Source organism: Melanerpes formicivorus, unplaced genomic scaffold (assembly GCF_026170545.1).
Source record: "Melanerpes formicivorus ecotype bairdi unplaced genomic scaffold, bMelFor1.0.p_v2 SCAF_17, whole genome shotgun sequence".
Taxonomy (NCBI): Eukaryota; Metazoa; Chordata; class Aves; order Piciformes; family Picidae; genus Melanerpes; species Melanerpes formicivorus.
Window position 1 is genome coordinate 16283527 of NW_027142369.1, and position 20866 is coordinate 16304392.

At 44.7% G+C, this 20866-nt stretch overlaps 1 protein-coding gene across 4 annotated transcripts in view; it reads left to right on the plus strand.

Moving 5' to 3' along the window:
- The window catches only part of POLE2 (DNA polymerase epsilon 2, accessory subunit), a 33461-nt gene that overhangs the window by 7451 nt on the left and 5144 nt on the right, over positions 1-20866 (plus strand). For 2 of the 4 annotated variants that reach the window (XM_068149150.1, XM_068149154.1), the window contains exons 4-16: positions 1451-1528; positions 3177-3270; positions 5733-5807; positions 7546-7629; positions 9571-9626; positions 10010-10059; positions 11638-11710; positions 12268-12440; positions 16180-16269; positions 16461-16515; positions 18741-18800; positions 18893-18970; positions 20155-20263. In XM_068149150.1, the coding sequence (XP_068005251.1) occupies positions 1451-1528; positions 3177-3270; positions 5733-5807; positions 7546-7629; positions 9571-9626; positions 10010-10059; positions 11638-11710; positions 12268-12440; positions 16180-16269; positions 16461-16515; positions 18741-18800; positions 18893-18970; positions 20155-20263 (1075 nt within the window). The remainder of the gene's footprint in view (positions 1-1450; positions 1529-3176; positions 3271-5732; positions 5808-7545; positions 7630-9570; positions 9627-10009; positions 10060-11637; positions 11711-12267; positions 12441-16179; positions 16270-16460; positions 16516-18740; positions 18801-18892; positions 18971-20154; positions 20264-20866) is intronic. The other 2 variants (XM_068149151.1, XM_068149152.1) reach the window with 2 other exon arrangements.

Genomic DNA, 20866 nt, shown 5'->3' on the forward strand with positions numbered 1-20866 from the left:
CAGCATCCTGGCTTGGATCAAAAGCAGCAACTAGCAAGGCCAGGGTAGTGATTGTACCCCTGTACTTCATACTGGTGAGGCCACACCTCAAATACTGGGTTCATTTTTGGGACCCTCACTCCGAGAAGGACATTGAGGTGCTGGAGCAGGTCCAGAGAAGGGCAGCAAAGCTGGTGAAGGGTCTGGAGAACAGTTTTTGTGAAGAGTAGCTGAGAGAACTAGGGTTGTTGAACCTGGAGAAGAGGATGCTGAGGGGAGACCTTCTGGCTCTACAACTTGTGAAAAGAGGTTGGAGCCAGAGATGGGTTTGTTTCTTCTCCCAAGTGCCAAATGATAGGATGAAAGGCAATAGCCTCAGGTTGCCTCAAGGGAGGTTTAGGTTGGATATTAGAAGAAACTTCTTCACTGAAATGTTTCTCAACAGGCTTTCAGGGAGGTAGTTGAATCCTCATCTCTGGAGGTGTTTAAAAGCTGCAGAGGTGTGCTGAGAGACAGGATTTAGTGCTGGGTTAATGATTGAACACGATGATCTTAGAGGTCTTTTCCAACCAAAACAATTGGATGATTCTAAGCCTTAGTGAAGATTCATGGGAGACTTTTATCTACTCTGATGAATTTGATCCACTTACTGTAAGAGTGAAATGAGATGCATCAGAGAAGTGAGCTGAACCAGTGAAGACTATGGGATGTACCACCTTGATTAATAGTCTAAAGGTCTGTGCATGACTGTGTCCAGAGAAGGGCAATAAGGCTGGTGAGAGGCCTTGAGCACAAACCCTATGAGGTGAGAATGAGGGAGCTGGGATTGTTTAGCCTGGAGAGGAGGAGGCTCAGGGGAGACCTCACTGCTCTCTACAACTACCTGAAGGGTGGTTGTAGCCAGGAAGGGGTTGGTCTCTTCTGTCTAGCAACCAGCACCAGAACAAGAGGGCACAGTCTCAAGCTGCATCATGGAACGTTTAGGCTCGAGGTGAGGAGAAAGTTCTTCACTGAGGCGAAAGTTCTTCACTGAGAGAGTGATTCATCATTGGAATGTGCTGCCCAGGGAGGTGGTGGAGTCACCATCCCTGGAGGTGTTCAAGAGGAGATTGAATGTGGCACTTGGTGCCATGGTCTAGTCATGAGGTCTGTGGTGACAGGTTGGACTTGATGATCTTTGAGGTCTCTTCCAGCCTTGGTAATACTGTGATACTGTAACTGTTCTTTAAGACATTAACCCTGGAAAGGCTGTTCTGTGGTCAAAAAAGACAGCAGAGGATGGTTAGGGAAGGAGATGTTCCCCTCCCCCATTTCTAAATGAACTTCTGAATTGTTTCCTCTTGTAAATTAGAAGAGGTGGAGTGAGAAATGATGGTAATGCAGGTGAAGAAAACAGATATAAATGTGTGCAGCATGTTTTGTTAGTGTTTAATCCACTTCATCTCATGCTGTGCATGTGTTTTTATTTCAGAGAAAATGTTTTCAACATTATTGGAGCCTTCGACGTCCCACGTTTTATTTACAACTCAGAGAGGAAGAAGTTCCTACCGTATGTCTGATGGATTTTAAGTCTCAACCACTTCTTACTTTAAGAAAAAAAAATAATCCTCTTTTCCTAAGGGTTAAAAGTCTGTTTCCTAAACTTTTCCTCTTGTCTCATCTCAAGCCTGAGTGAGAAAGCGAGGCAATTTTATTTCTTAGTCTCTCAGGAGCTGCTTAGACTCTGTGATAAATGCTGGCTCATAAATAAATGTGCCACTGGGATTCTCCTAGTCCTGATGGAGGAAACTGAAATGGAGACTTGTATCCCCTGTGGCTGTGTCTTCCCTGCTGCCAGTGATGTTTCAGCTCTGAAACTCCAATATTTATCAGACAGTACAATATCCAACCATGTTTATGCCATCTAATGAATAAAAGAGACAGTAAATCTAAGGATATTCCATCACTCAATGTGGATTTGAGGTTTATTTTTTCACATTTGGCTGTTGAATTTTTTTAAATCAATTTAGTCTGTCTGTTGCATGTGTTGATTTTTTTAGACTGTAGCCTTGCAACTCTCTGAAGCCCTGGGGGATCTCTAAGGAGAGCTACAAAAGCTGTAGAAGGAAAATTAGGAACAACTGGTGATTCTGGAGGTTGGAAAAAGGAACAAGGAATTGGAGGAATTGGTTGTAAATATTTTGCTACCCAAAGAATTTGACACCAAGCAGTCCAGAGCTGAGCTAAAAAGAAACCTTGCTTTCAAACAGCTTCAAGTGGGGTTATCTGAGTAATGGACAGAGCTGTTCATTGTGAGGGACTGCAGCAGCCTTTGTGTAATACACAACCCATTTTCCAGCCTTGGTCCATGATACTGCAATCTCTATGCTGTGAGGCCAGGCCGAGAGAGGTGGGGCTGTTAGCCTGGAGAAGAGAAGGCTTTGGGGTGACCTTCTGGTGGCCTTTCAGTGCTTAAAGGGGACCCTGTAAAAAAGTTGGGGAGGGATTCCTTATCAGGCAGTGTAGTGATGGGACAAGGGGCGATGGATTTAAACTCAGAGGGGAGGTTCATACTGGAGACAAGGAATATATTTTTTTACACTGAGATTGGTGAGACCCTGCCCCAGATTCCCCTGAGAGGTGGTAGATGTCCCATCCCTGGAACCATTCCAGGTCAAGTTGTTTGGGGCTCTGAGCAATCTGCTCTAGTTTCAGATGTCCCTGCTGACTGCAGTGGAATTTGGATTAGGTGACCTTGAAAGTTCCCTTCCAACCTGAACCACTCTGTGATTCCGTCAGTCCAGCAAAAGCGATCTGTGAGTTTGCAGTAGGAATTTAGTTCCACTGCCACTTTGTAACTTTGCAGGCCATCAGAAGCTGAGAAACCCGTGAATACAATCTGCTAACCAAGAGGAAGCAAATACTCTTGTTCATGGCCACTTGAAAGACATAACTGGTTTTGAGAAACCTGCTTCCTGCAGAGTCCCATCCAGGTGCAAAGATAAATCTCGAGGACTGTTAGAGGGAAATTAGATGGATGTAGCCTTCAAAATGCAGAAACACAGCATCCCCTGCAGAAATATTTCTTGCTGAGTAAATAAATTACACAGTAGTGTTACAGCTTTTGCAGCCTTCTATAACTTTCAGATCAAGAAGTAATTTTTTTTTCAGTGGGAAATGCCCCTTTTTTAATCTTGATTGTGTTAAATTTCTTGCAGCCTCTCAATGACCAGCCTGCCTGCACCAAGTTTATTTGGAAGCGCCAGAGATAAAGCAGAGCTGTTTCGTGAACGCTACTCTATCTTACAACAGGTCAGGAAGGGTTCTGCTTTGTTTAACAAAATACATAAACAAGAAGATGGGATTTATGATGTGTTGAGGTGATTTTTATGAGTTACACTTTAAATCTGAATAAGGACAGGGTCTGTGCTAAGGTTTATCAGTCTTCTCATCTGTCACCATGCAGCATGGTGGATTCATGCGTTTCTGCATCTCAGCATCATGTCCCCAGGGGGGGATTATGTATTTTCACCTGTCTCTTGCTCTGTTTTCCTCCTGCAGTCTGGCTGTGTGCTACATTTGATTAGCATTGTTGAGTTAATACAGACTCAAAGCCCTGAGAAATTCTTTTTCAGGCTCTCTTTGAAGCATGAAGTTCTGGTTTAGTTATTTATTTGTTTAGGTATTTATTTGTTTTCCAGTTTTGAAAATGCCCAATGACAGCCAGCCACCCCTTGTCACTTCTTAATAGCATCTGCATCTTGTTTTGTGCTGCAAGCAGCTTCAGAACAGGAATTCCCAACATGACTTGCTCAGCACCACTGGGGTAGTAGCTGTGGGTACTCACAGCTGCTGTAGGAGGTAGCTCTGGACCAGGCTGTGCATACAGCTGGAAAGAGTCACAGAATCACAGTGGTAGGTGTTGGAAGGGACCTCTGGAGATTGTCCAGTCCAATGTCATTACTAAAGCAGGGTCACCCAGAGCAGCTTGCCCAGGATCACAATGTCCAGGTGGGTTTGGAATTGCTCCAGAAAAGTAAACTACACAGTCTCACTGGGCAGCCTGCTCCAGGGCTCCAGCAACCTCACACCAAACATGGTTCTCATCATCTGCAGATGGAACCTTCTGGATTCCATGTAGTGCCTGTTACCCTTTGTCCTGTTACTGGGCATCACTGAGAAGAGTCTGGCCCCATCCTCTTGCCCCCATCCTTTAACTCTTGCTGAGCACTGATCACATCCCCTCCCAGACTGCTCTTCCCCTGGCTAAACAGCCCCAGCTCTCTCAGCCTTTCCTCCTCACATTGATGCTCCAGTCCCTTCAGAATCTGTGAGTCAGCCCCTTAGCACTTGCTGTCTGGTGTCCCACAGAACAAGGTCAGAGCCTTGTTCTTTCCTTACTTCCGCTCACCCCACAGTGAGCACAGCTTTTTTGTCTGTGCCACCTTGCTGGTCCTTTGGACCATGTGGTAGTTGCAGCCACAGGATAAGACATTCTGTAGCAGCAACAACTTTCTGTCTACCAGGGAATTTGCTGCCACTAGGAAAATGTGTGCTACAATTTGTGATCCTCTGCCCTGGAAGACCAGTTAACTGCTGAGTGATTAGTGAAATGTGATGGAATTGGCACACACAAAAAACATCAGACAAGATAAGAAAAGTCTCTGAGAAGACCTTACAGTATGCTGCTAGTACTTAAAGGGGGTCTGCAGGATAGATAGGGAAGGACTTTATCAGGGGTTGTGGTGATAGGATGAGGGATAATGATTTCAAATGGAAGGAGGGTGGATTGTGATTAGAGATAAGGAAGAAATTCTTCATGATGAGAGTGGTGAGGCATTGGCCCAGGCTGCCCAGAGAGGTTGTGGGTGCCCTATCCCTGGAAGTGTTCAAGGTCATGTTTAAGGGTCTTGGACAACCTGATCTCTTTGAAGATGTCCCTGCTGACTGCAGGGATGGTGGAACTGGATGATCTTTAAGATCCCTTCCAATCCAAACTGTTCTGTGATTCTATGAAAACGGTTGACTTCAGTGAAGAGCAGCTGGAGGTATCCATGGGGTCTGTATTCTGAAGCCTCCTTTTCCTAGTCTGTCTTGTGGTTTTGCACATCATTTCCTGATGATTTCATATAGACTTTCTATTGTAGAAGTTTTGTGTTTGGTTGTCATCTGTAGTCCTTTAAGACCTCCAGAGTGAAGCTTCAGGTCTCCATGTGGGTGAGGGCAGCTGATAGGAATTACTGTCTGTGTTGCATGGGCTGGTAGTGATGGGTTTGTCCCAGTGTGAGGCTTTCACACCTCGTGAAAACCAGAGAAAGGAGTGAAAATTGCTACATAGCATTTTCTTTGTGCTCTCTGTAATTTCTCTCTTTGTGTAATTGGCTCCTGTTACTTGAAAACCCAAAGTGCTGATGTATGACAATTCCTGCCACTAAAAGAAACCTTGTCTTCTCCATGTAGTTAACACTTAATGCAGTTTATTTACCCTTTCTCTCTCACCTGTTCCTCTCAGATAGTAAAAATTAACTTCTTTTAGAAGCATTAGAGATGCTTTGATGGTAGTTAGTTCTATTGTCCAGTATATTGATCATCTGTTTCTTAAAAGCAAAGTCTTGTCAAAAGAACTGATTATGCTCTGGGAATTAGATGCTGCTGGGTAAAAGAGAGTAAGAGAACTTCAAAAAAAGTCTGTTGTAGAGTGGTTGTAATTAACTGGCTTTTTGGTGGTGCTCATTTCTTTTTAAACTGAATTACTTCAATTTTGGTTTCTGCAGAGGACTCACAGACATGAGTTGTTTACTCCTTCACCGATTGATGCTCATCCTGATGACAGTAAGAGCAAATTCCAGGTAAAAAAAGTCTGATTTTGTTTTTTCTCTCAAAGAGAGCTGTGCATGTGTTACACTTCAATGCAGTATTAGTTCTCCAGAGACTTCTTAATTTTATATCCAGTATGAGTAATTGATGAAGTGAGTTCTTCTTGATTATTTTTGGCCTGTGTGTCAAAAATGCAGCTGTTTGGCTCAGATCACCAGGAGACAAATGTGGCTTCCTGAAGTGGAAGGGCATTAACTGTTCAGTTTATTACACTTTTCTTCCCTCTGCTTGAAGATGCTTTCCCTGCTTCTCTTTTTGCTAAGCATTAAATTCACAATAATTTTGTCACTTCAGTCTGTGCTGTTCCCATCTCAGCTTTTTCATATTCATAGAATCACAGACTCATGGAGCGGTTTAGCTTGGGAAAGACTTTTCAAGTTCATGTAGTCCAACCCCCCTGCAATCAGCAGGGACATCTGCAACCAGAGCGGGTTGCTCAGAGCCTGAAACAACCTGACCTGGAATGGTTCCAGGGTTGGGGCCTCTACCACCTCTCTGGGCAACCTGAACCAGGGTCTCACCACCCTTAGTGTAAAAGATGTCTTCTTTCTCTCTAGTCTGAATCTCAGTCTTTTGGCTTAAACCCTTCACCCCTTGTCCTGTCACTGGGCACCACTGACAATAGTCTGGGCCTATGCTTTTGCTTCTCATCCTTTAACTCTTGCTGAGCACTGATCAGATTCCCCTGCAAGCTGCTCTTTTCCAGGCTAAACAGCCCCAGGTCTCTCAGCCTTTCCTCCTCACAGAGATGCTCCAGCCCCCTCAGCGTTTCTGTAGCCAAGACTGCTTTATTTCTCTTGAACTAGGGAGCCCAGAACTGGACACAGTACTCCGAGTGTGACCTCACTAGGGCAAAGAAGAGGGGCAGGAAAACATTCCTTGTTCTGCTGGCCACAGTCTTCTTAATACACCCCAGGATATCATTTGCTTTCTTGGCCATGAGCACATTGCTGGCTCATGGTCAACTTTTTGCCCACCAGCACTCCCCATACAGCTGCTTTCCAGCAGGTCACCCCCTACCTGTACTGGTGCAGGGAGTTACTCCCCACCAGGTGCAGGACCCCTCACTTGCCATTGAACTTCATGAGGTTCCCCTCTGCCCAGCTCTGCAGCCTGTCCAGGTCTCACTGGATGGCAGCACAGCCTGATGAGGTAATAGCCACTCCTCCCAGTTTGGTTGCTTTCTCTCTCTCTTGGCTGCTTCCTGTCCTCCCTGCCAGCAGCGGCTGGTGTATTGCTCATGCTGGTGCTGTAGAAGGAATTTCTCTCTTCACTGCAGCTTGATAGACCAAGCCAAGTCTATACCAAAACAACAGACAACACTCTGAGATGTCACCTGTACTGCTCTGGAGTGTTCTCTGCCATCCATCTAGGGATCCTTGATAAAAGTGATTGGTGTTACTGTATGGGTGCAGGCCAGAGCAGAAAGTGCCACTTGTTCTTCCCAATTTCCATCCAGTTATAAGCAAAGTAATGACAATAAACAACTTGCTAAGCAGTTCTTTAATATTCTTTTAAATAGCCATTACTGGAAACCCTTCCCTCAAGACATTCAGAATGTGTCCTAGATTTTTCTACTGAGTTCTCTCATAGCTTGTTTGTGTACTTAGCTAAAAACATCTGCTTGCTGGGCTTTGTCTTACTGCTTTAAAAAGAAGATAAATGGAGAGTTTAATTTAATTCTTATTTGTTTTTTGTCTCTGGTTCCAGCTGAAGACAGTAGAAACTCTCTTGGGCAATACAGCCAAAGTGGGAGAAGTGATTGTGCTTGGGATGATAACTCAGCTTAAGGAGGTAGGTTGCTTTTTATTATGGGTACCTAGGCCAGCATTCATTCAGTGTTGTCATAGACTAGACAATGAGACTTGAGCATCTCGCCACTCTATCGTGACATGGGAGTCAGTGCAGAGCTCCCATCAGTGGTGCAAGATCCATTCCTTAAGAAGAGACTTTCCCACAAGCATTTGGCGCTAGTGTGCGAGACAATGTCCTTGTCTTCCCACTGCAGGGTTTTTTTCATAGAATCATTAAGGTTAGAAGGGATCTCCAAGATCATCAAGTCCAACCATTAACCCAGCACTGCCAAGTCCACCACTAAACCATGTCCCTCTCCACCATATCTCCATGGCTTGTAAATCCATCCAGGAATGAGGACTTCACCACTATCTGGGGCAGCTTGTTTCAGGCCTTGACAACCCTTTTGGTGGACAGATTTTTCCTAATGTCCAACCTAAACCTCCCCTGGTGCAACTTGAGGCTGTTTCCTTTTCTGCTCTCATTTTACGCTTGGGAGAAGAGATCAACCCCCACCTCACTCTAACCTCCTTTCAGGGAGTTGTAGAAAGCCAGAAAGTCTCCCCTCAGCCTCCTCTTTTCCAGGCCCAACAGCCCCAGTTCCCTCAGCAGTTCCTCCCAAGACCTGTGTTCTAGACCCTTCACCAGCTTCGTTGCCTTTCTCTGTCCTTCTTGGAGTGAGAGTCCCAAAACTGAACCCAGTATTTGATGTGTGGCCTCACCAGTGCTGAGCACAGCGGGCATGATCCTTGCCCTGGTCCTGCCGGCTGCATTGTTGCTGATCCAGACCAGGATGCTATTTGCCTTCTTGGCTACCTGGACACATGTTGACTCATCTTTTCTTTTTGTAATGCTTTATGTCAGCAACTAGAACCAGTCCCATTTTTCAGGCATGCCCCTTCTTGAAATGCTCAAGCTTCCAATATCTGTGTTAGGACTTGCCACAGCATTGAACAGTGATTGTTAGGAAGGGAGGTGCCAACAATCAAGACCGAAACAGCTCAAAGGGAAGGTGCTAATATACATTGATGTCAGTGGTCAGGGCTGGGCTAGCCACTAGACAAGTGACAGAGGCTCTCCATGCCCCCCTTTTCCTTCCCAAAGGGAAGAGAAAGGGAAGAAGGGAGAGAGACTGATGGGCTGGGAACGAAACTCAACCAGCTGGGATGGAAAGAATGGTCCCATGGGACAGACATGCAGACACAAACCAAGAGCCAACATAACCCCTGCTGCAATCCCAGCACCTTTGGCACCATTGATGCTGGGGGCAGTCACTGGGCAAGTCCCAGATTGGACTCAGCAGCAGATGGAAACTGGATTCAGGACTTGGATTCTAGAAGTAGATTGAGGAACATAGGGATCGGGATGGAAGGCAGAAGGGACAGAGTTCTCCTAAGACACCAACCATTGAGCAAAGGGCTTGATCCTTCAGCTTAATCCTGAAGATGCCGTCCATGGAATGCAATCCCTTGTTGGGTAGTTGAGGGTCACCTATCCTGGCTGCTCTTCCCCTCAGGTGCCACCTCTGCTTTCCTGCCCTTAAAGGTGGGGCTCAAGCTGTGGCAGTGTCCTTGGTGTGCAGAGGAGCATGTCTCAGGCAGAGCTTTTCTGCAGCCCAGCCCTTGACAGGAACTGTCTCTGTCAGCTTCTCCCTACTAGAAGCAGCCCTGGCTGTGCAAACATGCCCTGAACTTCATAAGTACCTCACTGAGCAGAGCCTGAGCTGGGAAGTCACAGCACTGACAAGAATCAGTTCTGTTCTAGCTCAAACCAGGACAAGTGACTATAAACTACATTGGTTTTGGTTCTCCCACTGTAGTCTAAGCTGACAGTATTTTAAAAGTGCTGAATTATTTCTACATGCTGATTGATAGATTCTTCTGATTGAACAATTTATCTGCTGGGTGTGTTTTTCTTTATTAATTAATCCTGGTTTTTTAGGGGAAATTTTTCCTGGAAGACCCTACAGGAGTGGTCCAGCTAGACCTTAGTAAAGCCATATCCTTTTACTGTGGTGTAAGAATTGAAGATGTAGACTTGGAGAGTTTTTAACTGAAGGATAAACCAATGTTAAAAATTACATACTGAGAATTACAGCTCTGTCTTTTTCCTTCTTTTTGAGTCACTTGTTTGCTGAAGCTGTTTCACAGAGACTTTTAGGCCAAGGTTAATATTCCTCCTAATGGAAGTGGAGCTTTGTTCCTCTTTGCCAGCCCTTTATGAACTTACCTGCTCAGCTACCGAGTTAATTAATTACCTTTCTCTTAAGGCAGGCTATGACCTTTCAGCAGTGTCCAAATCTATGACACCATTGGAAAGCAAACTTTTACTCATTTAAGAATCCTGATTTAAGACAAAGAGATTTCTTAACCTTTCCTCACCAGTTCCACAGTGGTTTGTACACTGAATCATGCTTTGTTTTGGCAGAAGGTAAGGCAAGACTGTTTTTCTTAGTTGTAATAAGTTATTATGTTCCTGGCTGTTGCTGCAGTTACATGTCTACCAGATGTGGCTGAACAGACAAGTCTCATGTTGATGGGGCTTGACCATAAGCTCAATTTGTGAGAGATTTTTGGCTGTAAGCCTTTCCTGTTATGTTGTGGGCTCTGGGGGCAGAGAAGAGTTAACAGAGCTCTGCCAAATTGGTTAGGTTTCAGTGATGATGGTGGGGTATGAGCATCTATAGCAGCTTTGTGAGCCTCGCTCCAACATGCTTGGAGGAAATACAAGTAGATTAAGGAGACAGACTAGAGACTTCTTCCTGCTAATGAGGGATAAGAGGAGAGGAAGCAGGCTCAAATTGTGCCAGGAAAGGTTTAGGTTTGGCATTAGAAGAAACTTCTTGACTGAAAGGGTTCTGAAACACTGGAGCAGTCTGCTCAGGGAGGTGGTTTAAAAGAGGTGGAGGTATGGTGCTGAGGGACATGGTTTAGCACCAGCCTTGGCAGAGTTAGAGAATGATTGGACTTGATGATCTTAGAGGCCTTTTCCATGTGAAATGATTCTATCATTCTGCAAACCAAACAGTATGATTCAACAGTCTAGAAATGCTGCTTTCTGTTGGCAAAGCTTTGGTCTGTCAGAGACTTTAATGAGGCTTCTCATTAAGATGATGGAAGAGCTTGAAGATTTGGAGCCTTGTTTTAGCAAAAATAATGGACCTTTCTGTGTGTGGAATGTTGGCCTGTGCAATACACTTAATCCCAGGCTATCTTCTCATGTCACGGAGTCATATAATCAGAGAATCACAGACTAATACAATCACGGAATGAAACCCAATGGCAGCTACATGATTGATCAGAGGTAACAAAAGCTTTTAAGGGGCTTGAGAAAAGAATTTCAGGAGCCAAAATACCTTGGCTGGGAATTGCCAGATGAAGAAGGGAATTTCAGGGGCCAGCTGGTGTCTGGAGCAGGACAACTGCAAGAACAGCCCAAGGAATTGAAATCATTTGGGAAACAAATGGGAAATCATAGAATGGTTTGATTTAGAAGGGACCTTACAGATCATCGAGTTCCAACCTCCTGGAGCTCAAAGCTCCATTCATAGTGCACTTTATAATTTATGAAGTAAATAAAAGTTAGGAGCAAAATGATAGCAAGAACAAATAGCACACGTTATTTCTGTTCCTCTCACAGGTGGGACAGTTCCTGAGACAGGGTGCACTTTGATTAAGACTCTTCCAGGGCAGAGCCAACCAAAATGATTCCCATTCTTCTGCATTCTGACTCAATTGGGTTGAGAAGGTTGTTTATGTGGCTGTGCAGCAAAGCCATCCAAGGAATCTGAAGCTAACAAAGTAGTTGGTTTCTTGCTCAGTCTGATTGTCAGCCAGATAGTTCCCTGCTCTGGTTCACCATTAATCAGCACAGAGACTGGTCCTATCACAAGTGAGGGACCGATGGAGGCTGAGACCAGCACAGCTGCCAGCTGTCTGACTAAGGTCTAGGACATGATGTTATAAAAGCTAAAGGTTCTTTTGTTTTGTTGTTCCAAAAATCTCTTAGGTTGGTATGAAGATGAAGTTTTTCATGTGAAGGCTTTTGGATTTCCACCTACTGAGCCTTCTGCTACCACGAGGTATAAAACTGACTTTTGGTAGCCTCCCTTCATGTTTTGGTTTGGGATTCTAAGAATGCACATTATCATTTTTGCAGTTTCTGTGGCATTATGCTAGTTTTCCCCCTCCCCAAATGCTTCAAAATAAATATAGTTTTAAGGAAGCCATTCTGGGATGTGCTGAGCTGCTTAGACCAGTGCTAAAGCAGAAAAACCTTTCCAAAGGCCCTTCGGTTCTGCATATTAATGACGAGTGAGATCTGAGCCCTTCCCAGTTGCAAAACTAGGCAACTATTGCATGGGAATAAGAAACTCTGTGTTGCTCAAAGATTGGATGTGGGAAAGAACCCAGGATAAATATTACCCTGAGATCATTTGCTGAGTTATGGTAGGACAGCATCCCTGCTTCATGTCTAGGTAACAGCCACTTCTCTTCCTTGCTTTGTCCATGAAGTGCTAAATGATTATTGATAGCCTCTGAGCTACCTGTCATGGTAATTAAAATAATTTAAGTGAATCATAATCAAAACTAACAATTTGGGAAAGAAACAGAACTAACTCATATTTTGATGTTGTAGAGCCTTCTATGGGAATGTAAACTTCTTTGGAGGGCCTTCTTCAGCTTCAGTAAAGGCATCTGCAAAACTGAAGCAGCTGGAGGATGAAAACGAAGATGCCATGTTTGTGTTTCTTTCTGATGTGTGGCTGGACCAAGCTGAAGTACTGGAAAAGCTTCACACAATGTTTTCAGGTAGGTGAATCATGGAATCACAGAATGGTTTGGGTTGGAATAAATCTTTCAAGGTCATCTAGTCCAAACCCCCTGCAGTCAGCAGGGACATCTGCAACTACAGTAACCTTGCTTAGAGCTCTGTCCAATCTGACTGGAACGGGCCCAGGGCTGGGGCATCTACCATCTCTCTGGGCAACCTGGGCCACTGTCTCACTACCCTCAGATTTAAAATTGTCTTTTTTCTATCTAGTCTAAATGTCCCCTCTTTTAAGTGAGGACTGCTATGACTCTCAGCCTTCTTTCAGAGAGTTTGTACTATTGTCCATGGCCCTCAGCAGCCTGGATGAGTGGACCTGATGAATGCACCAAGGCAATCTGATGTCCTGCTGGGATCCTCGGTCCTAGTCTGTGGTTGTGTCCTCTGCTTGGCATGGGCTTGAAAGTCTGATCCCATAGTGATGTAGTTCAGGGAATAACTCAATAGAAAACTAACTGCCTTTGTTGGTGACAGTTTTAAGCTAGATTAGCTTTGTGAACTCTGTAAAATGTAGTCTCTTACAGGAGCATTCCTGTCAGGCAGGGAGAGCTGGACAGTGGACAAATGACAGCAAGACGGTGGTTTCATAGAATCATTTTGGATGGAAAAGAACTTTAAGGTCATCAAGTCCAACTCTGAGCCCAGCACTGCCAAGCCCACCACCAAACCATGTCCCTTAGCACCATATCTATATGATTTTCAGTCCCTCTACAGGTGGAAACTCCACCACTGCCCTGGCTATCCTGCTTCAGGGAAGGAAATTGTTCCTAATGTCCAAAACTTTTCCTAATGTCCTACTGCTTCTAAGCCTTTGTTCAAAAGTACACTTTAAATAAACAAACAAACAAGTCAGGCAACAGTTTTAAACATTTTAAAGTGTAACCTGATAGTTTAGGACCAGGAAGGTGATTATACTCAGCACTGGTGAGACCTCACATTGAGTGCTAGGTTCTGTTTTGAGACCCTTACTCCAAGAAGGACTCGATGATCTCAAGGTCTTTTCCAACCTGGTTAATTCAATTCTATTCATTGAGGTGCTGAAGCAGGTCCAGGGAAGGGCAACAAAGCTGATGAAGAGTCTGGAAAATAGGTCTCGTGAGGAGCAGCTGAGGAAATTGGGGTTGTTAAGCTTGGAGAAAAGGAGGCTACAGGGACACTATCTGGCTCTATGAAACTCCCTGAAAGAAGGTTGGAGCAAGGTAGAGGTTGGTCTCTTCTGTCAGGTTACAAGTGAAAGGATGAGGGAAAGTCGCCTCAAGTTGCACCAGGGGTGGTTCAGGTTGGATATTAGAAGAAACTTCACTGAAAAGGTTCTGAAATGCTGGAACAGGTTGCCCAGAGAGATGGTTGAATCCCCATCCCTGAAGGGGTTTGAAAGCTATGTAGATGTGGTGCTGATGGACATGGTTCAGCACTCACATCAGCAGACTTAGATAATAGTTGGACTCAATGATCTTAAAGGTCTTTTCCAACCAAAACCATTCTGTGATTCCTTTTCACACATCATTTGCTACTAATGTTGTTTTGGACAGCTGCCATTTTTCTGTGCCTTGTCAAAAATGTTTCTCTTCCTCGTGAAAGTTCTTCCTAGGCTTAAAGAAAACCTCATACTTCATCAGAGCTCAGCAGTTCCTCCAGTACTTTCTGGTTCTACCTACAAAAAAATGTCAGTTACTCTTAAAATATGAACTGTTTCTTCCACACATCATTACATTAGCAATGTTGACAACATTTGGATAGCAAGCATCTGTGAGATCTGTGAATTGCTTCTTTGTGTTCCAGAGCAGCTTTGGAACAGCTTGTTCTGTCTGTTGATGAGGGTGGGTTAAACCATCACACTTAGGTAGAATGGAAGCCTGAGAGGGTGGGTGCTTTAGAAACAAGCAGCATAAAATTAAGGGTAGGAAACTGAAACTCACCTAAAGAATATTGAATACAAATTGCCACTCTGTCAGGGGTCAGGGCTGGGCTGGCCACAAGAAAAGCAGCAGAGGCTCTCTCTGAAGCCCTCTGCCTGCCCAACAGAAGAGAAAGGGAATAAGGGGGAGAGTCTGATGGGCTGGGAAAGAAACTCAACCAGCTGGGATGGAAAGAAGAACAATCCCAGGGAACAGAGACAAAGAGACACAAACCAAGAGCCAACCCAAGCCATGATGGCAATGACAGCACCACTGACACCACTGATGCTGGGAGCAGGCACTGGGCAAGTGCCAGATTGGACTCAGCAGCAGATGGTAACCAGATTCAGGACTTGGATTCTGGAACTGGATTCAGGTACACACAGACCAGGATGGAAGGCAGAAAGGACAGAGTTCTCCTAGGACAATGGCCAGGGACGAAGAGGCTTTGCCCTGGGGATCCCTCAGTTTGATCCTGAAGATGTCATCCATGGGATCCAGTACCCTGTTGGGCAATTAAGGGTCACCTATCCTGTCTGCTCATCCCCCTGTCTGCCTCCTCTGACTTCCTGCCCTCAAAGGTGGGGCACAAGCTGTGGCAATGCCCTTGGTATGCAGAGCCTTCCTGCATCCCAGCTCTTGGCAGCAGCTTCTCCCTGCTGGAAGCAGCCCCTGGCTGTGCAGACCTGCCCTGAACTTCAGTAAGTGCCTCAGTGAGCAGAGCCTGAGCTGGGAAGTCACAGCACCGACCAGAACTAGTTCTTATGTAGCCCAAACCAGGCCACTGTCTCATCTAGAAGTTACAAAAACAGTTTATGTTGATCAAAGTTGGCAGGATCCTTGAAGCAAACTGAACTGGACCTAAGATGGCTTATAATGAAGTAATAAAGGGACGTTAGTCAGTGAGGTTAATATTCTGAACTCACCTGGCAAAGAAGCAAATATTGCATTTGTTATTTTGAGACTTCTTTAATAGGCAATTAATAAGCCTCATAATTATAGGCTAAAAATAATAGCTGAGTGGCTCAGCAAGGATTAAACATTGATGAGCCATTTCTCTGCTATAAACAATTCTGTCCTATTTACCAACTGGATTGAAAAATAGCAAAGTGGATCCAAGTCTGCTACTGCCTGTTAGGAAAATGGAGAGTAACAGGGAATGTGAGATGAATTCCTGAGTAGGTGGTTTTATTTTTATTTTTATTGTGAGGATGGGAATTTGGCTTCATTTTTTTAAACTCTTTGCTCTGAAGAATGTGCTTCTGAGTGATTAGTGATATGGGGAGGATTCACCAGGTTCTTAAAGCCATGGTTGGCTTTAAGGCGTGGTGTTGGTCAGGCCTTTTCCAACCTTCATGATTCCATGAAAACATTGGGGCTGTTCCAGTTATTGATGCTTTATAATGCCAAGCAGTGAATTAAATGTTGGTAGAGCCCTTGAACTGGAGTGATGCATGGAGGTTGATGGTGATCCATTGCCACCTACCTGCTATTTTTCTCTTTAAACAAAGAGTGTGGTTTTAAATTGTATTATTTATTATAATTGTACTTTGTGTCATTTTATGACAAGGGTCAGTGGTTGGCTGGCTACACACACATAATGTTGTTGGAACTGGGCCTGTAAATAACAGAGAGTTCCTTGAAGTGACATTTGTACCTTGCCCTCATCATTTTCGAGTTAACAAAAACCTGTGTCAAGAAAATTCTTCAAGTGTATTAACAGCAGCAGAGCTTGAAGTGCTGCTGAATGGGCTGGAGAGGGGAAAGTTGGAAGGTTCTGAGGTTTATGGCTGCACTCACAGAGAAACTCTTGTTTTCCCAGGTTATTCCTCTGCACCTCCAACCTGCTTTTTCTTTTGTGGAAATTTTTCCTCTGCACCATACGGAAAAAATCAAATTCAGTCACTGAAAGGTAGGGAAGTCTTTGTGTACACTCAGGCAACAAATTAACATCATGATGGCAAAACAAAGAGAGCAGGAAAAAATCCTTTCTTTTCTAAGTGAGACATTTTTTTTAATGCACTGAAGTCTAGGGGTGATTTCATATGTGTGCTTCATGTCTAACCAGGTGTTATATCACAGATTCTTTTGTCTTGACTCCAGGTTCTCTGAAGGCTCTTGCAGATATTATCTGTGAATATCCCAGTATCCATCAAAGGTACACTGTGCTATGAAAAAAGGAAAAGTGTTTATTTTGTGAAACCTTTGCTTTAATTACTTTAAGAACCTAACAGATGCTGTGTTTTCTCATTGTCGAGAGCCATTGTTGTGCTATGATCAGATGGCAGCTGCTCCTGTCACAGGCCTCTGTGTTTGTTTTGGGAGCAGCGTAAGGCTTTGATTTTTATCTAAAATAGCCTGCTTTTGGAAGCTGCTGTGAGTGAGCAAAGGTGAAATTGCCTCTCCCTGTATCCCATATGGATTAAACATGGCCCATAAGTTCCCCAGAGTGCTATTTGGGTGAGCCCTTTTCCCTGAGAATTCCCTTGGAATCAGCAGAGTGCCGCTTTGCAAACTAGCGTTGAAGTCAAGTCAGTGTCGTACCTTAATTACTGGGTTCAGTTATGGGCTTCTTGCTCCAAGAAGGACACTTAGGTGCTGGAGCATGTCCAGAGAAAGGCAACAAAGCTGGTAAAGGTTCTGAAGAACAGGTCTGGTGAGGAGGAGCTGAGAGGAAGGAGGAGCTGGGGTTGTTTAGACTAGAGAAAAGGAGGCTGAGGAGAGACCTCACTGTTCACTACAACTCATTGTTCACTGCAATTCCTTGAAAGGAGGTTGAAATGAGGTGGGGGTTGGCTTTTTCTCCCATGAGGCAAGTGACAGGACAAGAGAAAACAACCTCAAGTTGCACTGTTGGAAGTTTCTGTTATGCATTAGGAACAATTTCTTTGAAAGGGTTGTCTGCTTCTGGAACAGGCTGTGCAGAGAAGTGGTTGAATCCTCATCCCTGAAGGTATTAAAAAGCGTGTAGATGTGGTGCTGAGGGACGTGGTTTGGCAGCGAACTTGGTAGTGTTGGGTTGATGGTCAGACTTGATGATCTTAAAGGTTTTTTCCAGCCTAAACAATTCTATGAATCTCTGCTGCTATGAGCACCTACAGGCCTTCTGTACCAGCCCCCAGATAGTCACCTGAAACGCTATTCCATGCCTACATGGAGACATCTCATTGCTGTCTTTTCCATTCTTGCATATGCAGTTCTCCACAGTTTGGGAACTAGCCAAAGGCACACCATCTTGCAAAGGAATCTTTTGTTTATCCTTTCTTCTGTCCTTGCTCTGTGGGAGCCCATTCCAGGCCTGATGAACTAAATCCCTTTGAGAGATTTAATTACACAAAGGAAAGTAGAACCCAGGGAGCCAGCCAGGCTTATCCTTTCTGGCTTCTGATCTTGGAATTTGTAACAGGAGCCCCTCAGCAGAGCTAGTTCCTAAAAAGGGCCCCAAAACAATGGCCACAGCTCTTGAGCTCTGTGAGATGTGAGCAAGTGTATCCTCTGTACTGATCCTTTGTCCTGGTGGAGGCACCTGGTGTGCCGCTGCTGGATTATCTGGGATCCCTTTAAGGGATCCTGGAGCCCATTGCCACTGAGTCCCTGGCCCGGCTTTCTCCCCCTCTACTCTGCTTTGAGACTCCATCTGGAGCACCGTGTCCAGTTCTGGTGCCCCCAGCATAAGAAGGACAAGGAACTGCTGGAGCAGGTCCAGAGGAGGCCATGAACAGGATCAGAGGGCTGGAGCACCTCCCCTGTAGGGACAGGCTGAGAGACTTTGAACTGTTCAACCTGGAGAGGGCTTGGAGACCTTAGAGCAGCCTTCCAGTACCTGAAGGGGGCTACAGGAGAGCTGGGGAGGGACTTTTTGTAAGTGCATGTTGTAATAAGACAAGGGGGAATGGGTCAAAGCTGGAAGAGGGGACATTTAGACTGCATATTAGGAAGAAATTCTTTACAGTGAGGGTGATGAGACATTGGAACAGATTGCCATGGCAGTTGTGGATGCCCCCTCCCTGGAGGTGTTCAAGGCCAGGCAGGATGGGACCTTGAGCAATCTGGTCTAGTGGAAGGTGTCCCTGCCCATGGCAGGGGGCTAGGAACTAGTTATCTTTAAGGTCCCTTCCAATCCAAACCATTCTATGATTCTCCCTGCCCCTAGTCAATCATCTTTCCATAGTGAGGAGTTTTTAAGGTTTCCTCCACTTCAGGGAGGAGTGGATATGTAGCTTACATCTTAGCATTGATTTCTGTGGTGCTTAAGGCCAGGAAGAGCTGTCATCTCTGCTTCAGAGTAGGTTATTTACAATGCATCTGAGAAGTAAGGGCTTCACATACTCAATGTTTAGATACCTCTAGGAGATAAAAGGTATACCTTGAACTTTTTTACAGTAGTCGGTTTGTGTTTGTTCCTGGCCCTGAAGACCCCAGTCCTGGTTCTGTTTTACCAAGGTCAGTTTGCTTCATTTTCTCCCGTTTTGGAATGTTGAGTTACAAAGTTAAAGCAAGGCTTGCTTGGTAACATCTGTTGCTGTTTATTTTAGACCTCCCCTGGCTGAAAATATTACAGAGGAATTCAGACAGCTGGTGCCATTTTCAGTTTTCACCACAAATCCTTGCAGGTACCTGTGGAGCTTACTGCTCTTTTTCATGTTGCTTTTTTTTCCCTTTTCTTTTTTTCACTGAATGACTCATCTGCAGGTGTAATTTTTCAAGTTTACAAATTCTGGGGGGAAAAAAAATTGTTGTAAATGTTTCAAATTATCAGAGTTCCTCCCTTTCATTAGTTGTTAATTAGCTTTAAATACATTAGTATTACACGCAAGGAAGCCAGGCTGAGAGAGCTAGGGTTGTTCAGCCTGGAGAATAGAAGGCTCCAGGGAGACCTTCTTACAGGCTTTCAGTACTTAAAAAGAGACTGAGAAGAAAGCTGGGGACAGACTTTTTAGCAAGGCCTGTTGTGGCAGGAGAAAGGGAGGTTGTAGACAGGGGGATGATGGTCTCTTCTCCCAGGCAGCCAGTACCAGAACAAGAGGACACAGTCTCAGGCTGCACCAGGGGAGGTTCAGGTTGGATATTAGGAAGAAGTTCTATACAGAGAGAGTGATTGCCCATTGGAATGGGCTGCCCGAGGAGGTGGTGGAGTCGCCGTCATTGAAGGTGTTCAGAAGGAGACTTGATGGGGTACTTGGTGCCATGGGTTAGCTGTTTGTGTGGGTTGGATTGGTTGATGGGTTGGACACGATGATCTTGAAGGTCTCTTCCAACCTGGTTTGGTTTATTCTAAATAAAGGTTTATTCTAAATAAAGGTTTAAACTAAAAGAGGGAGATTCAGTTTAGAGAGAAGGAAGCAGTATTTACAGTGAGGGTGGTGAAACCCTGTCCCACCTTGCCCAGAGAGGTGGTAGATGCCCCATCCCTGGAACCATTCCAGGTCAGGTTGCTTGGGGCTTTGAGTAACCTACTCTAGTTGCAGGTGTCCCTGCTGACTGCAGGGGCTTGTACTAGATGGCCTTTAGAGGTCCCTTCCAACTCAAAGCAGTCTGGGGTTCTATGGTTCTGTGAATAAAATAAATAAACTATTGAGGAGAGAAGTAGTGCTGAAAGTTTGATAGCAAATACCAGAAGCATCATGGGGTTTTTTTCTGAATCTGGAGAGAATGAAGGTAAGAAGGGAAATAAGTGTTTCCACTGAAATGTGCTTTTTCATTTTGCTACATGAGAAGGAGATCATTTTCATAAAGCAGCTCCCTATCTTTTAGTTTCATCTCCATTTGTTAAATTGAATTAATGTTCTCCATTCAGGATTCAATATTGCACCCAAGAAATAATCATCTTCCGTGAAGATTTGGTAAACAAAATGTGCAGAAACTGCATCCGCTTCCCTAGCAGCAACATGGACATTCCAAACCATGTGAGTGTTGTGTTCAGCATTTCTTGCCAAGATCTCCTTGGCGGGTCTGCATTTAGCTTGCTCTACTCTGCATTGTCACAACATGTTGTAAGAAGGATCTGTACATTCAGTATTCAATAAACAGCAGCAACAAAACTGGGGAAGGGTCTACAGCACAAGTCTTGTGAGGAGCAGCTGAGGGAACTGGAGTTGTTGACCCTGGAGAAAAAGAGGCAGAGAGGAGACCTTCTGGCTGTCTACAACTGTTTGAAAGGAGGTTGTATTCAGCACTGATGAGGCCATACCCTGAGTACAGTTTGGGTTTAGTTTTGAGCCACTCACTCCAAGACAGACATTGAGGTGCTGGAGCAGGTCCAGGAAAATGCAGTGAATTTGGTGAAAGGTCTGAACAGGTCTTGTGAGGAGCAGCTGAAGGAACTGGAGTTGTTTAGTCTGGAGAAAAGGAGGCTGAAGGAGGCCTTCTGGCTCTCTGCAGCTCCCCGAAAGGAGGTTGAAGCAAGGTGGGAGTCTGCCTCTCTTCCCAAGGACCAAGCAATAGGACAAGAGGAAATAGCCTCAAGTTTCACTAGGGGAGGTTTAGGTTGGATATGAGGAACAATTTCT